Here is a 16,716-nt window from a genome sequence, read left to right on the forward strand (position 1 = left end):
AGCTTTGAGGTGAATTTTTTTGTCTTTGGGAAAATGGAATTGCTTTCCTTTGCTTTCCAAAAGCTGCGGAGTTACTGGGCTCAGTAGAGAGGGATTGGGATCACCTGGCCGTGGTCCAGGATGCCCAGCAGCCAGGTGCCAAATCCAGGTACAGCCCTGAGGATGATCCTGCTGGGATTTGCTGCAGGAAAGGTGATGTTTTCCCTGTTCAATTCAGACATGGTTTGAGGACAGGCTGGGGTTGCTGGGAATGTTCAGCCTGGACAAGAGAAGGCTCCAGGGAGACCTTAGAGCCTCTTCCAGTGCCTAAAGGGGAGAAGGCTTCCCACTGCCAGAGGGCAGGGATAGATGGGATATTGGGAAGAGGTGCTTCCTTGTGAGGGTGGTGAGGCCCTGGAATGGGTTTTCCAGAGAAGTTGTGGCTGCCCCTGGATCCCTGGCAGTGTCCAAGGCCAGGTTGGATGGGGTTTGGAGCAGCCTGGGATAGTGGGAGGTGTCCCTGCCCATGGCAGGGGGGGATAGAATGGGATGATTTTAAGGTCCCTTCCTACCCAAACCATCTGGAATTCAGGGGTAGTTGTAGGAGGAGCACATTCTTCTCATTTTCAGGATCATCCTGTCTGTATTTTAGGAATCACGTGGTGGTTTTAGGTTCTGGATCACCTCCTGCTGCTCCTGGGTACCTCCTGCTGTAATCCTGCATTCCCCAGCTCCGGAGCTGGTGCATTCCCACATGTGGCTAGTTCGTCTTTCCTGCTCCCCGCTCGCTTGGGAAGGATTGTTCCCGCTTTTGTGTGGTATAACCAATTGTTAGGAACAGTCAGTTCCAATCTGTGCCTTTCAGTTCGTGCCTGCACAGCTCCTTGGAGCCAAGGAATGCTTTTCCAGGGGATTTCTTCGGCTGCAGCTCCGCTCTTGTCACGTGGGGTCTCTGCTTCTGCCTCACCTCCTTTCACCTCCCTCTTGTCCGGCTTTTCCAAATGAGTTCTGGCTCCGGAGCTGGTGGCCGAGAGGGCAGGGACAGTGGCCCTGGAGTGACAACTTTCCAAGCTCTGCTGAGGGACTTCTCCTAACGAGGGGAAGCGAGGAGGGTATGGAAACACGGAGAGTGGTGGCAACAGGGAGAAAAATCCCGAAATGGTTAGGGTTGGAAGGGATTTGGAGTGTGATCCAGTGCCACCCCCTGCCGTGGGCAGGGACACGTTCCACTAGCCCAGGGTGCTCCAAGCCCTGTCCAGCCTGGCCTGGAACACTTCCAGGGATCCAGGGGCAGCCACAGTTTCTCTGGGAAATCCATTCCAGGGCCTCATTGCCCTCCCAGGGAAGAATTTCTTTCCAATATCCGTCTAACTCTGGCAGTGGGAAGCATTCCCATTGTCCTGTCACTCTATGCTTTTATCCAAAGTCTCTCTCCAGCAATCTTGGAGCTGCTTTAGGCACTGGAAGGAGCTCCAAGGTCTCCCTGGAGCCTTCCCTTCTCCAGGCTGAGCAAGGTCAGTGTATCAAGGAGACACCAGGAATGTAAATTAGGGAATGAGCATAGAAACAGGAGGAGATTCCTGGTGCCACGGCTGCAGGCAGGAATGTGTGGCCGTGCTTCCTGTGGCACCGAGTTTGCCGGATATTTGGAGAGCAGAGATGGGAATCAGCAGTTCCAACTCCAGGATCTGTAGTGATGAATCCACGGGGAGAAACAGGCACAAGGAATCTGTGTCAGCAGGAAAAAGTTGGAGTAAATATGCGTGAGTAATTGCAGGAGCAGAGCTGGAAAACCAGAGGGCTGTGGAACTTTAAGGAGGAGATGTACAACTGCCTTATGGAATTAAATAAGTCCTGAGCTTGAAACCGAATCCCTGTCTCCCGGCTCTCCCCGGGGAGCAGCGGGAAGGGCTGGATCCCTGCTGGGAGGGATGGGTGTTGTGGCTGCACGGATCCCGAGGGCCGGGAGAAACTGCGGATCAGCTCCACGTGCAGGCTGTGGGTGGTGAGGAGGAGGGATGTGTGTGCTGGGCTTTGGAAATGCAGCTCCTGGAGTGTCCAAGGAGAAGGGAATATGGAAAAATAAATGTATTTAAGGCTTAAATATGACACAGGATCAGGGAAGCCTGGGCTTGATTCATCCTTGCTTACATAAGCAAAAGGAAAAGAGGATTCCTGCTTTCCGTCGCAAATCTGAGATTCAGGAAGAGGCTGGAGACCTCAGCTTGGCAGGATTCAGCCCAGGATTCCAGTTCTAGGTTGCTTGGTTGTCATTAGGGAAGCGCTGCATGGGTGAGAATTCCAGGGAAAAGGAGGAGGAAGCATTTGGTCCGTGGGTCCCGGTGGGTTGGAGAGGTGCGGGACCGGTGCCGTTTGTTCCCTGTGGTGATTCCAACATCTTTATCCCAGCTGGAGGAAAAGCAGGCTGGTAAGTCCCGGAATTTGATTTCCACTGGGTGGGAATGGAATTTGGGACTTAATTCCCTAAACTTGGGAGAGAGCTGGAGCTGCGCGTGCTGGACTGTTGGTGGCTTTCCATGTGCTCTTCGTCAGTGATCTCTGTGTTCCTAATGGACAATGGGCCTTTCTGGGATGGGATGAGAGAGGAGCTGTTGGGGTGTGGAAGAAGGGACGCTGCTCCCGAGGGTCTCCATGAGGGCTGGAATTTTGGGCTCCTGCAGCAGTGGAAAGGGGGATTTATTCCTAGGAGCGACGACTGAGGCAGGAAAAGTTTTCCCAAGCTGTCATTTGGGTGAGATAGAGACCTGGAATCTGCCTCCTCCTTCCTCATTCCCTGCTCCTGCTTTCTTTGGATTTGCACTGTAATTAGCAGCTTTACGGGAGCCGGGGCAGAGTTGGCAGCTTCCTTTAGAAAACTGTTCTCCAGGCGGGAATAAAGCAGGGTTCTTCTGCTGGGAATGCTCAGCCTGATGATTTTACTTCCAGGGCTGTTCCCGTGCATTGAGGTGGAAGCCACGGGATGGGAGGGGCAGAACCACATTTCTTGGGAAGTGGCAGCTGGAAATCCGGAGTCAGACTTGAAATGTTCCCTTTGAGTTTAGGAAAAAGGGAAAGAGAATGTTGTCCATATCCAAGCCAAGGACATTTCCGAGCTGAAATTCCCACTTCTCTGCTGTTGTGCATTTAAAATTCCCACCTGTGCCGGTGTTCCTGTCCCGGCCCTTCCCCAGACAGGACTTTGGTGTTTGATCCTTGCTTCCGGGGTAAACATGGAAGTGAAAGTGGATACACACCTGGATTCAGTGTGGAAAGAAGCCCTTGGATAGCAGCAGTCCTTTGGATGCTGGTGATTGTATCACAGGATCTTGCCAGAAAAACGTGGATTCAGGGTTGGATTTTTATTCATAAATATTCCTGTAGGTTCCGGTTTGTCAAATGAACTTGCAAAAATAACTGATTCCAGGATATCCTGATGTTGGAGTGATTTTCGCTGGAGGTGGGGAAAAATCTGGAGTTGGGGCCAAGAAGCCAGATCCTGCTTAATAAGGAATAAGATATTGGAAAGTGGGAATCTGGGAAGGCTTGGGAAGTAATGGGAGAAGGCAGATGTGCAGCGAAACACCAACGTGGTGCTTTCAGGGAATTCACAGCATTTGGGAATATTCCCTGTTGGATGTACTCCTACAGGATGAGCTCCTCAAGTAGCCTGTTGGTGTCTTCTGCTGGGAGTTTCACTTGGACTTTGGGAAGTACGACCTCCATGACCTCATCTTGCCAGGCTGATTTCTAGGAATGTGGGACACAGGCACATCCTCAGCCAAAGTAAACAAGCAGGGACACGGTGAGGGAAATAAACAGGCAGCACCAGGAAGATGGGAATAGGTCGCGTCCAGGTCAGGTTTAGGCTGTTTGAAGCCATTCCCAGTGTTTTTGAGCCTGGAAGCGTCACAGATCCAGGATCCCTGTTCAATGAGGACAAATTGTATTGAAAAAAGATGCCTTTGGGTTTAGATTCCCAAAGAAACTTCCCAGATAGCCCCGATTCCCAGCATTTTTGACTTGCAGCTGGGCGTGTACCTGCCTAACCACTTAGCCATGGAATGTGGGAAGAGGAAAACTCCTGCGATAAGTTGTGGTGGGATGTGACACAGAAAAAAGCACAGTTTGGGAATGGTGAGAGTAAGAAGCTGGAGGCCCTGGAATTCCACGTGTGTCCCTCTTTCCCTCTCAGTGCCAGGAGGGAGGGAAATAATCACTACTTGGAATTCCTTAGGATCATTCCCGGGAGGTGAGCAGAGCCAGCTATCCCGGCAGATGCACATGGAGGGAGCATGTCCCCGGCGATTCCCATGGCTCCGGAGCCTGGAGCCGCCTCTCCGGATGCGCTTCTCCTCTCCAGCACATTTGTGGGGAGGGGAGCAGAGAAGGAGTGCCAAGGAATGGTGTTGACCACACAGTTTTCCCGAGTTTGGCAGGGATTTTGTGTTCTCCCACTTCTTTCGCTCTCCTCGTGTTGGCAGCGGTGGTCCCGGCGCCGCTCCCGGTGGCTTTCCCTGCATGTGACTCATCCCCAGGGAATTCCTGAAGCAATGAGTCAAGTTATTGGGAAAACTGTTTGCCCACTAGCGTAAACTAGGGAGCCAAGGAGCTGCCTGCAGGACGGGAGAGAGGCAATTCCTATTGGGAATGCCTGGGCTTCTCCTCCCGCTTCCCAAAGGCATCACTCCCAGATGTGCCGGAGCAGGGATGCGCCTCCGGAGTCAATATCTCACCTGGAAATTTGCTCCTCCTGCTTTTTTTGCTCCTTTGTTGAAAGGAGGCTGAGCTGATAAGCCTTCCAGGCTGGAGTAAAACTGTCAGATAGGAATTTGCCAGCATTGCAGTGGAAAACAGCTTTTCCCAAAGAAATGAGGCTCCGTCTGAAACGCTCCTTGCGTAAGTACCGGTCACCTCTTGGATCTGCCCTTGGAATTTTGGCTATAAATAACTCAGAGGCCATGTGGTTTCCAACCAGGAATTACCAAGTTCTGTGTGTAGCCGTGGGATATTCCAACAAAAACCAAGGATTGGTGATTCCCAGTAACTATATCCAAGGAGCTTGTTCCACAGGTGGGAGCAGATTTGGGATGCCGGGAGCATTTATTGCTGTATCCATCACCTCATCCAGGTATTCCCTTTGCATTCCCTACCCCATTTCAGCCAAGCTGTCCTTGTAGTAGGGGGTTTTATTCCCCTGTAGAACACGGAATTCTGTTTCAAATCCCAAATTACTTTGGATTTAATACATTTTCCCCCCCGGCAACTTGGCCGTTATTTTTGCTGGAGCTCGGAGTGGTCGGGAAGCTGCCTGTGGGCTCTGCTGGCACAAGCTGTGGGTGGAATTGCGGAGCTGGCGGCATCGAGACAAGGATTGGGGGTTGTTTTTAACTGCATTCCTGGCAGCACGCTGGGATTGTGCTCCTTCTCCACTCCCAGATTCCCAACAAAGTGGTGGCTTCCCTTGTTTCTCGGCCAGGTATTTGTGCAGGCTTTGGCTTTTCCATAGGCTGACAAGTCTGGAGCTCCAGAGTTAAGCTGTGCTCCTACCGAGGTCAAGGAGGAAAGTCTTGGGAACCTTGGAGCTGTGAGTGAGGCTTTTCCATCCCTTTCCAAGCATTATCCTGCCTTTCATTTGGGCAGCTGGAATCTCTCACGACGATCCCTGTCTTTATGGACTTATCCCTACAAACTTCTTCCTTTATGCCCAGGGATGGTTGCTGAGGTCTGGAATTAATAAAGCCCTGTGGATCCTGCACACAGGGAGGACATGGAAGTGCTGGAGCATGTCCAGGGGAGGGTTTGGAGCACAAGGAGCAGCTGAGGGACCTGGGGAAGTTGGCCTGGAAAAAATGAGGATCAGGAGGGATCTTCTCCCTCTCCACAAATCCCTGGCAGGAGGGTGGAGTTGGGTGGGATCGGGCTCTGCTCCCAGGGAATAAGTGGCAGGATGAGAGGAAACGGCCTCAAATTGCACCAGGGGAGGTTTAGGCTGGGTATTAGGGAAAATTCCTCAGTGGAAGGGGTTGTAAAGCACTGGAACAGGCTCCAGTGGTGGAATCCCCACCCCTGGAGGGATTTAAGAGCCACGTGGATGTGGCACTTGGGGACATGGGTTGGTGGTGGCCTTGGAAGTGCTGGAGGAATGGTTGGACTTGATCTTGGAGGGCTTTTTCAGCCTTAATGGTGATGCTGTGGACGAATCCTGGCCTGTAGGGTGGTGCAGGGATAGCAGGGATGTCACTGGATATCCACTGGGGAGAGCCACTGGGATCTGCAGTGCCACTGGTTTGTAGGACTGGGATCAGAAGTGGTCCCAGTTGTTTGGAGGAGGTGCATTCCAAAGTGGAGAATTTCCTTGTTTCTCTTTGATTCAGTGAATTTCCTGCTTTTAACTGGGAATAAGTGCTGGGAGTGGCACCTTTGGGACTCGTCCATCCTCTGGCACTAAAACCATTAAGGTTTGCAAGATAATCCCATTTTTCCTGAAAACTCCACTGCTGCGGTCAAGTCTGTGCCAAGGAGATCCATTCCGGAGTCTCCTTATTAAAAATTAATCATTCCCAGTGTAACAGGAAGGGGATGTTGTGCATGTTTGAGGGAAGTGTGGGATTTATGGGACCTGTTTGTACCCAAGGCAGGGAAGTTTGGAGTTAAGGAAAAAGGGGATGGGTTTAAACAAGGAGAACATGCATCGTGTTGTGTCTGTGGCAGAGGGGCTTTGAGAGGGAATTTGGGAGGAATGAGCTGGGATGGAGATGGATCAGTGCTGGGCCAACTGGGAAGTGGTTACGCCAGTCTTGTGTCCATCACCATTGCAATTCCAAGGAATTTATATCAGGATTTCAGGGTTAAGCTGCTGGGCCAAAGAGGTAGGTTCTTGTTCCCTGTGTTTCGAAGGTCAGTTGATACTCCGAGGTTATTTTGGGAATTGGTGTCAGTGGGCAGCGCTGGAGTTCCAGATCCAAGCTGATCCCATTAGTTCTGTCCCGATGACATTGCGGAGGTGATTGTGGTGCCGTGGCCTTATCCCGAGGGAGCTGCATCCGAAGTGTGCCAAGCCACAGGAGGCTGCTTGAACCTTTCCTGTCTGCAGGCTTCATTCCCTGGCTCTGCCGCTGACTCGTTTTATTCCCTTCTCCTTGGAAAATGAGAGATTATCAAGGGGAATCTCCAAAGTAACCGTGAAGACATCCCAAAATTCAAATCCCCATTGATTTTTGATCCCTGCCTGGGATTTGCTTATAAACATGGCTCTTCAATGTTCCATGAATCCATGGAATATTCCTTAAAGGAGGGATCTGTTCCCTTAGTCACATCCAGTGAGGGCAGAGCTCTCCTCACAAGCTTCCGGCAGCTGCTGTGCCTTCTTCCCCCTGGGAAGAGCTTTCCCTGCAGTTCCTGCAGGCACTGCTTGCAGCAGACACTTCCGGCCCCTTGGAAAAGGCAGAAAGGAAAGGACTCGCCTTCCTTTGGTGCCATGGAATTTGTCCCCTCTTGGTGTTCCATCCTGGAATGGTTTGGTTTGGAAAGGACTTGGAATGCTCATCCCATTCCACCCCCTGCCATGGGCAAGGACACCTTCCACTATCCCAGGTTGCTCCAAGCTTTGCCCAGCCTGGACTTGTCACTTCCAGGGATGGGGCATCCACAGCTTCTCTGGGAAATCCATTCCAGGCCCTCACCACCCTCCCAGGGAAGGATTTCTTCGCAGTATCCAGTCTATACCCACACTATGTCAGCGGGAAGCCATTCCATGCCCTATTCCAAAGGCTCTTTCCAGCTCTCTTGGAGCCCCCATAGGTGCTGGAAGAGGCTCTAGGGCTCCCCGGAGCCTTCTCTCCGGGCTGAGCCATCCCAGCTCTCCCAGCCTGGCTCCAGAGCAGAGCTGCTCCATGCAAATTCCTCTGGCCAGCTTCAGGACATTCTGTATGGATGTAACCCCATCCCCCTTCTCCCTGGAAGGCGAGAACAATTCCCAGATTGTGAGGAACCAACTTGGAAACAGAAAGAGCCTCATTTAAAGCCCTTCAGAACAGCTGGATGGGGCCCGATGGAGTTGGATCCAAGCTGGAATTGATGATTTCCGTCAAGTCCAGTAAGTGCTTGGTGGGAGCGGGAGGGTTCTGGGAATGATCCAGCCTGGGCTGGGAAGCCCATATTCCATACGGGACGTGTTGGTGACGGAAGGAAGGATTTGGGGTGACTTGATGGGGCTGGAATTCCATTGGTCAGGGAAGTGGGCTGTCCTCCTGCAGAGTGAAAAAGCAGGATGCAGCATCCCTGCTGTGCCCTCAGGACAGGAGTCTCCAACACCTGGGCGAGGTGACCTGGATGTGCTCTCAGGGAGAAGGGAAGCGCCTCTGCTCCGGAGCAGAAAATCACTCCCGAGGAAAAGCTGCTGTGGGAGCTGCCAGGGCACAAAGGTCCTTTGGTTTCAGTTTTCCAGCTGCATTTCCCACGAAGTTGAGCTGGGAGCTGGCAGGCCTGGGCTTGAACTTCCCAGCGGGACAGCAGGTTGGGACTGGGACATTCCCAGGGAACATGGTGGCATTTCAGCCAGGGGAAGGGATCCTGGGAGGGGCAGCATTCCGGGACACGGTGCTGGATTTCTGTGGAACAGCAAAAGTCTTTGTCCTTTAGTGGCACCTGCAACCATCCACTGAGACCTAGAAATCCCATTTTTTGGGGAATTCTGTAGCCCTGAGCAGTGAAGGCAAACATCTGGCTTGTTTTGAGGGAATTTCCTTGGGTGAGTCACACTGGAGGGCTCTGGAATTTGCAGAGGCCAGCTGGAAAAGGGTGCTGGCAGAGATGGGATTGCTTTGTCATACCTGGGTCGTGTGAAAGTGCCAGCAGGTGCCTGAAGGAAAAGGTAGGGAAGGAATATTGGGATAGCAGGGCTTCCTCCATGCAGACATCTCCAGGGATCTGGCAGAGGGAGGAAAAACCTCCTGGAAGATCCAATTTCAGCCTGGCTTTGGCCTCCCTTCTTTTGCTCTGAAGAGCAGGAGGCTGGGAACCAGGGGAGGTTTTGGGGTGAGGGAAGTGCGAATGCTGAGTTAGCCTGTGGATGCAGGGATGGGGAATTGCTGTGGGTTGGGAACCTGTGGGTGCAGGATTGGGAATTTGCAGAGGGTTGTGAGCCTGTGGATGCAGGGATGGGGAGTTTCAGGGATGGGGAATTGCTGTGGGTTGGGAACCTGTGGGTGCAGGATTGGGAATTTGCAGAGGGTTGTGAGCCTGTGGATGCAGGGATGGGGAGTTTCAGGGATGGGGAATTGCTGTGGGTTGGGAACCTGTGGGTGCGGGGATGGGGAGTTGCAGGGATGGGGAATTACAGAGGGTTATGAACCTTTGGATATAGGGATGGGGAATTGCAGGGGGTTGGGAGCCTGTGCATGCAGGGATGAGGAGTACTGGGCTGTGTGGGTGCCTCGGGAATCTGCGATGCTGGGAGCTTGGAGCAAATCCTGCCTGGATTTGGGTGGAGGGAGTGGGTGACTCCGGGGGTGTTGCTGTGGTGTGGGTGGGCTCTTGGAGTGCAGGATCCAGGCACAGCCTTTTTCCTTCAGCTTTATTTCCTTGTGTGCTTCTCCCCGAGGAGGCTCCTGTCAGGTGGGATGGGCTGTTGGATTAGCCTAAGTCTCGGAGGTTTAGCTGGAATGTTGTCGCACGGTAGCATTTTTCTCCCTTGCTCTTTTCCCTAAGCCTTTCCCTACAGACAGCTAATTCTCCCCTTCCCCCACATCCTGTCATAGCCCAGTGCATGTCACAAGGAATTAACGGCTGGAAAGGCCGGGAGAGGCTCCTCTGGAACAGTCTCTCCTTTCTGTGCCCGGGGTGGCCCCCTCTGTGTGTCCCTTTTGTGTCCCATCCAAGTCCCCTCCCCCTGGTCATTCACTGGGGAGTCCATGGCCAGGAGCCTTTCCCAGCCCGATGCATGGCCGTGTCCGAGGGCTCCCGGCAGCGCTCCCGCTTTCCCAGTGGGAAGAGGGAGGAGGTTTGTGCCGCTCGAGGGTTTTCCTCCTCTCCCGGCTCCGCATCTCTGACAGCATCGCCCGCTCTCGCTCCCGGTCCTCCTTCCCACAATCCACGTACAATCTCCTCAGAATAGGGATGATGTCACTTCCTTCCAGAGGGTGCTGGGGGGTGTGGAAGGGGGGAGTCACGACCTCTGGCTCTCGGCATTCCCGGTGGATAAATGAGGTGCAGGGAGGGAGTCGCTCTGAGGATGATGCCTGGCTCTGTCGGCAGGCAGATCCCAGATCCCACGCCGTGCTTCCCTCTGCCGAGTGGGATTTTCAATGGCTGCAGGAAGAGTTTGCTGTTCCCTCCTGAGCTTGTGATGCCTGTCTCCCTGGATATGCACTTTTCCTGAAATACCCTTCTGGGAGAGGAGGATGCGCAGCGGCTGGACCACATGCCATGTAAGATTCCTGCTTCCCTAGACCTTGCTGGGCTCCGAGGGTACTCCTTGTGCATGTGCTTCCCTTATTTCAGTGTTGGGAGCTTGGGGCTGCTTGTACTGGGATTCAGCTTTCAACATCCTGGGAATTTTTGGCTCTTTCCAGCAGTTTTAGGGGCAGTGTGAGGGTTCTTGCTGTCGCAGAGCCAGGGTCAGTGATCTCGGGGCTGTTTGCACTCCGACCTTCCGCTTCCTCCCAATTCCTCTGCCGCATCATATCTTCAGCATCTTAAAACACAATTCCTGGGATTTGCTGTGCTGGGATGAAGCCGGAGAGTCCTCACAGCGAGAGCTGTTTTTGGTGGGTTTTCAAGTCTCAGACCTTCCGTCGTCGTCTCCCTCCTTTCCAAAGCAGGGGCAAAGTCCCAAACCTCCTGGTTTAAATTTGGGAGTCTTTGGGAATTAACTGGGAGTGTTGCCGCCCTGGGAGCCTGGTAAGCGGAGTGACAGTTCCACACTGAGTATTCCCGTGTGTGACAGCGAGTGACAGGCTGCTCTGCTCCGTCCCCATCTGTTGCCGTGGATAAGGAATCCACATTGGATATTCGTTGCCGTCGTCGATATCCTGCTTCTCAAACTGGGAGAGGGTGGTGGGAACTGGGAGAGCCCAACCGGAGGGGTGGAAGAGTTCTGGAAAGCGTGTTGGCGGGATGCAGCCGAGGGATGACGGGAACGGAGCTGGGCTGGGAGGTGCTGTCCAAAGGCAGCGAGAGAGCTGGAGGTGTATCCAGGGTTTGTGATATCCCAGCTATCCCGGCTGGTGAATGACAGGCACGATGGGGCTGGGAGGGAGTCTCCAGATGGCCCGAGCAGTGAAGGTAGAGCTGGAATGTACCCAGCGCTCTGATTATTCTGTGCTGAGGAAGTGGGAATCCAAATGGCGTCGGAATTCCGCATTCGCTTTGTTTGTGGAATGGAGCGTTTCCTTCAACCGAGTGATGGGCTGGAAGCAGCCCGTTAGCTATGGAATCTCCTGGAATTTGAGGGGATTGTGTAGGTTTTCAGTAATGGGTGACTGAAACGGGTTGGAAGATGCATTCCAGTGGCCGTGGGTGTCGGCACAGGATGGGAGACTCCGGATTTGGGATGTTCTGGGAACTGGTGGGGTAACCACACCTGACTGCTGGGTTGGATTTAGTGGGACGGAGCAGGAATTGGTGCCGTGGGCTGTCCCAAACCCAACATTTGTGTTACGTGCAAGGTTCAACTTAGTTTAAATCGTGAGCAGCCTGGACTGGTGGGAGGTGTCCCAATCCACGGCAGGGAGATGGAACTGGATCATCTTCAAGCTCCCTTCCTATCCAGACTCTGCTGGAATTCTATGGATGTCCTCCCCTTTCTAATTTGTTTTACCCACAGCATTAAATTAGGGCCATCATATCCAAGAACGGGGTTTTTTGCCTGGTACAGGCAGCGTTGCAGATGATATTCCCTCGGGAATGCTGTTGGAAATCCTGTCTTAAGTAATGGATGAGGACACTTTGTCCTGACCTGGCGATTTGCTTTTGGGTTCACAGAGGCAAAAATCCAAGAGCACTTACTGATTTGGAAGTGCAGCTTTGGAAGAGCGTAGCCACCACAGGCCATGGATGGAGCATCCAGCAGCAGTGCCTGGATGTGGGAATTGGGAGGTTGGTGGGGTTGGGAACTGAGTTGGATCAGTTGGGAGAGCTTGGAGCAGAGAGATGCAGGTGAGGTGTGGCATTCCCTGGTAGCGCAGGTAAGAGGTGGGACAGGAATTAGGGCATGGAAAGAGGGACAGGACCGATCCCACAGTCCAGAAATCCCTGGTGGCTGTGGGCTGATAGCAAAGACGCCATCCCGGATTCGGCAAAACCAAGGAAAATTCCTGGTTGTGGGTGATGTGTTGGGCCAGGAAGGCAGGAGTGGGATAAGGTGTGCTGCCAGAGTCCCTCTGGAGCAGCTTGGAGTACGGCCAGCTGGGATGGAGTGGGATGGCTGTGCTGGAGGAGGCTGGAGCGCCCTGTGCAGTCTCGTGACTTTGCACGGCTCCTGTTTCTATTTTCCAAAGGGTTTGGGAAGCCCTAAAAATAGGAGCACAAACAAAACACGGGGAGGAACAGCAGCTCCTCAATCTTCCACCTTGGAATTGGTCGTGCCTGTCAGGGCTGGTGCGGATGCGATGGAGATATGGAGCTGTCAGGATGCCCCTGCTGGTGCAGGGGGAGATCTCCTAGGAGCCAGTATCCTCACTGGAAGTGCTGTTGGGAGCCAGTCCATAGTTCCCCAGCTGCTGCCACTGACTGTTAATGGATATTTTGGCTTCCCTGAGCCAAGATGGGGGGGAATTGTTGGACAACAAGAGCCTGGCAGCAGGTTTGTCCACAGAAAAACACCCTAATAGAGTTTTCCAGAGATTTAAGGCCAGTATGACCTGTCCCAAATCCCACGGTGGCTGCTCACCATCGCAGCCTAACAGGATTCCAGGTAATCTCATGAAGTGGAGCTGGATGAGTTACACACCGGCTTCACCTAATACTTCCCACTCCTTCAACTCCCAGCCCTCCTTCCTGAGCACGCCGTGCCCCCTGGTGCTGGAAGGAAGCAGCTCTGGGATAAACCCCAGGTTGTGGGGCTCTCCAGAGGGGGCTGGAGAGGCTCAGCAGCGGCTTTGCTTCCATTCTTTTCCAGGAGGTGAGTGCCGTGCCTGCTGAACTTCCTGGGACCCGCCAGCCATGCCAGGGATTGTCGTGTTCCGCCGGCGCTGGTCTGTGGGCAGCGATGACCTGGTTCTGCCAGCCGTCTTCCTCTTCCTCCTTCACACCACCTGGTAAGTGAGAAGGGCACAAGGATGCTTGGAATTCGCTCAGGAATTCTTTTGGCTATTCCTGGCACGGCTGGAAGTTCTTCCTGTGCTTCTACACGGGGCTGGAAGGTTTGGCTGGGGCATTCCTGATGGACACCAACATTTTTCCATCTTCTGTGTTTCTTAGCTAAGCTCTGTTCCAAGTTCTGTCCTAGTTCCAAAGAGCCTGACCAGAGCTCCTTGTTACCCTCCTGTGCCACCCAAGATTCCCCACTGGAGTTCGGTGCTGTGTTTGTGTACAGAAGCTCAGGAAAAAGAGGCATGGAATCCTGGAATGGGTTGGGCTGGAAGATGCCTTAGAGCTCATCCCTAGGAATGATACAGAAGACTCCTGAGCATTTCGTATCTGCAGTTTTACCCAGTCATGGAATCCTGGAATGGTTTGGGTTGGAAGACACCTTAAAGACTATCCAATTCCAACCCCTTCCATGGGCAGGGACACCTTCCATAGGCCAGGTTGTTCCAAGCCCCATCCAGCCTGGTTACAGACACATTCAGCTATGGGTCTGCTGGAATTTTGGGCTGTATTCCTGTGCAGGGGCTCAGGAAAAACAGTCACGGAATTCTGGAATGGTTTGGGTTGGAAGACACCTTAAAGCCCATCCAGGTGTCTTAAAGACTATCCAATTCCAACCCTCTGCCATGGGCAGGGACACCTTCCACCAGACCAGGTTGTTCCAAGCCCCATCCAACCTTGTCCTGGACACATTCAGGGATGAATCTTCTGGAATTTGGGGCTGTGGTTCTATGCAGAGGCTCAGGAAAAACAACCACAGGATCCTGATTTGGGTTGGAAAGGACCTTAAACCTCAATCCCATTCCAACCCCCTGCCATGGGCAGGGACAGCTCCCACTAGGTTGCTCCAAGCCCCATCCAACCTGGCCTTGAACACTTCCAGGAATGGGACAGCCACAGCCTCTCTGGAGTGGCGGATCCCATGGGATAATGTGGCACGGATGAAATGGTTCTGACAGGGGTAGCAGGGCCTCTGGATGGCTTGTAGGGATTTGGGGCCCAAACGAAGATTAATGTAAGGAGCTGGGGGATATTCCATGGTTTCCCTTGCCTTTCCTGCCCGGCAGGTTTGTGATCCTCTCGGTGGTGCTCTTCGGGCTGGTGTACAATCCCAACGAGACGTGCTCCCTGAACCTGGTGGACCACGGCCGGGGCTACCTGGGAATCCTGCTGAGCTGCATGATCGCCGAGCTGGCCATCATCTGGCTCAGCATGCGCGGGAGCATCCTGTACACGGAGCCGCGGGATTCCATGCAGTACGTCCTCTATGTCCGACTGGGTAAGCGGCCGGAGCCCCCGCGTGCTCTTCCCGGGAGCCTCCTCTCCCCACTCTGCCGGCACGGCCAGATGGCCGCCGGGATGTGCCGTGCATCCCGATGAATCCATAGGCTGCGCCTTGTCACTGTCGGCTGTCAGACTGGCAGGCGATGTCCCAAATAGCCTCCTTTTCCTCGCATGGAATCTGCTCCCCTTCTGTCTCTCTTTTCCCCCCTATGTTTTCCAAGGATAGAGGCATAAATCCCAAAGGTTCTGACTCCAAGGTTTTGCCTCTTCACTCACCTGATCCATCCCTCCATCCAGCCCACTCCCAGGCGCCGGGAGGAAAATAGGTTTTCCACCTGCTCGCTCCCTTTTTCTTCCTATAAGCAATTCCTGTCTCGCTCTCTCACCAAAAACTAGAGCAGGGAAGAGATTATTCCTTGATCCCCTGGTTCCCTTTTAGCTTGTTTTCCCTGGGTTCTGTTGCCTTCCAGGTACAGAAATTTAATCAGATTTTTCTGTGCCGAGTGAAGATTTTAAGAGAAAAATCTTTGGAGATGCAGAGCCAAACCCATTCCAAACAAATCATCCCGTGGGTTTGCATCCCTGCTTTTTGCCGGGTTGTTTTCCTGCAGAATCCACTAAAACAGGGATAACCTTGCTTGAAAGCTCAGTCTGGAAGACTTGGAATGCTCAGTGCAAGTCATTAACGTGAACAGCAAACAAATCTCCCTCTCCAGCTTCCCAGCCAGTCTCCCTAGGGAAGCACGGAGAGCCTGGCAGTTGGTGTTAAAACCAGACTAAATGGGGCAGGGGAGGTAGGGAGAATCCAAAGAGAGGTTTTCCTGCCCCCCCCCCCCAAAATATCCCTTTTCCTTCCTTCAACTCTCCGTGTGCTCAGGAGTGGGATTTACTCTGGATTTTGGGTCTTGTATTCCCTTTTTCCTGGGTTTTTTTTGCTCCTGGTGGTTGATCAGTTGTGCTGATGGAAGTGGGAGCGTGACCAGTGCGTGGGCAAGGTCCATGTGACTGTCCCAATTTAAGCGTGTGCTGTTTAATGCAGAGGAATTTAGGGAATTAACTCCAGTGTGAACCCGGGAATGTCTCATCCCTCCTCCTGCCTCTCCTGTCCTGCAGCAGGCAAGAGGGGAGAGGAGCCAAGGGAAGCAAAGCCTGACTCAGGCATGAATTGGGTTCATCAGGAACCAGTCCCAGCCCTGATTCCCTGCCCGGGAAAGCTCTGTCTCCTGGAACTGAATTTCCAGTCTTTCCAGGTCTGTAGCAAAGCCACTTAGGGAAAGGTTCTGTGCCAGCAGGAGATAAGGAGGGTGGGTGGAATAAGCCAGGCTGGATTTAGTCGCGTGGCTCCAGCAAAACTTTGACAATCCCAAGCAAGGTATTCACCTTCTCCACACCCGATTGCCCACCTGTCCGTTGGAATTCTGGGGAGAAAGTGAGAGGATGGGCTCTTCAGAGCAGTTTCCCGGCTTTTTTGTTCCAGGGAAGCACTGTTAATCCCCAGTTTCTAGGTTGTTAGCACAGTCACATGCAAAACCGAGGAGCTCCTTAAGCACCGTCTCCTTGGAACCCTTATGGGAAGGGCTGCGAAGGTGCTGGGAATGTGTGCTAAGCGTAGCGAGCAGGATTAATCCTGGATCCACACGATTTATTTTGGATCCGTGAGTCAGGCCAGCTGTCGGAGGTAGTTAAGGTTTGGGTCCTGTGATTCCTGCTGCCTCAGGGAGTCTTTCCAGTGACGTGGGAGGTAGGTCTGGATCTCTGATTCATACCTGTGACACAAACAAGAGCGCTGACCCCTCCACAATCCCATTTTTTCGGAGCCGTCAGGAACATGTCGCGCTTTTGGCTCGTCTCCTTGCACATCCCCTTCCAAAGCCTTTTCATGCCCTGCTAAGTAACCTGTTCCTTGTGAGAAAGTGGGGAGAGGAGCTCATCCTTAGGGAAAGGGCCGCTGTTATCCGTGCTGTTCCCGTTTTTTCCAGCGATCCTGGTGATCGAGTTTGTGTACGCCATCGTGGGCATCGTGTGGCTGACGCAGTACTACACCTCCTGCAACGACATCACAGCCAAGAGTGTCACCCTGGGTACGGAGCTGGAATGCGCCCTGGGACCATTCCGACGGACTGGCGGGCATCCTTCATTCCCGCC

The 16,716-nt window shown here is 53.2% G+C and overlaps 1 protein-coding gene across 4 annotated transcripts in view; it reads left to right on the forward strand.

Annotated features, from left to right (window-relative positions):
- Positions 1-16,716, forward strand: part of DAGLA (diacylglycerol lipase alpha) — a 57,167-nt gene that overhangs the window by 11,423 nt on the left and 29,028 nt on the right. For 3 of the 4 annotated variants that reach the window (XM_048306623.1, XM_048306622.1, XM_048306624.1), the window contains exons 3-5: positions 13,097-13,235; positions 14,355-14,566; positions 16,551-16,652. In XM_048306623.1, the coding sequence (XP_048162580.1) occupies positions 13,141-13,235; positions 14,355-14,566; positions 16,551-16,652 (409 nt within the window). In that variant the 5' untranslated portion in view covers positions 13,097-13,140. Of the gene's footprint in view, positions 1-10,141; positions 10,407-13,096; positions 13,236-14,354; positions 14,567-16,550; positions 16,653-16,716 lie in introns of those variants that run through there. The other variant, XM_048306625.1, reaches the window with a different exon arrangement.

This window comes from Corvus hawaiiensis, chromosome 6 (assembly GCF_020740725.1).
Source record: "Corvus hawaiiensis isolate bCorHaw1 chromosome 6, bCorHaw1.pri.cur, whole genome shotgun sequence".
Classification (NCBI taxonomy): domain Eukaryota; kingdom Metazoa; phylum Chordata; class Aves; order Passeriformes; family Corvidae; genus Corvus; species Corvus hawaiiensis.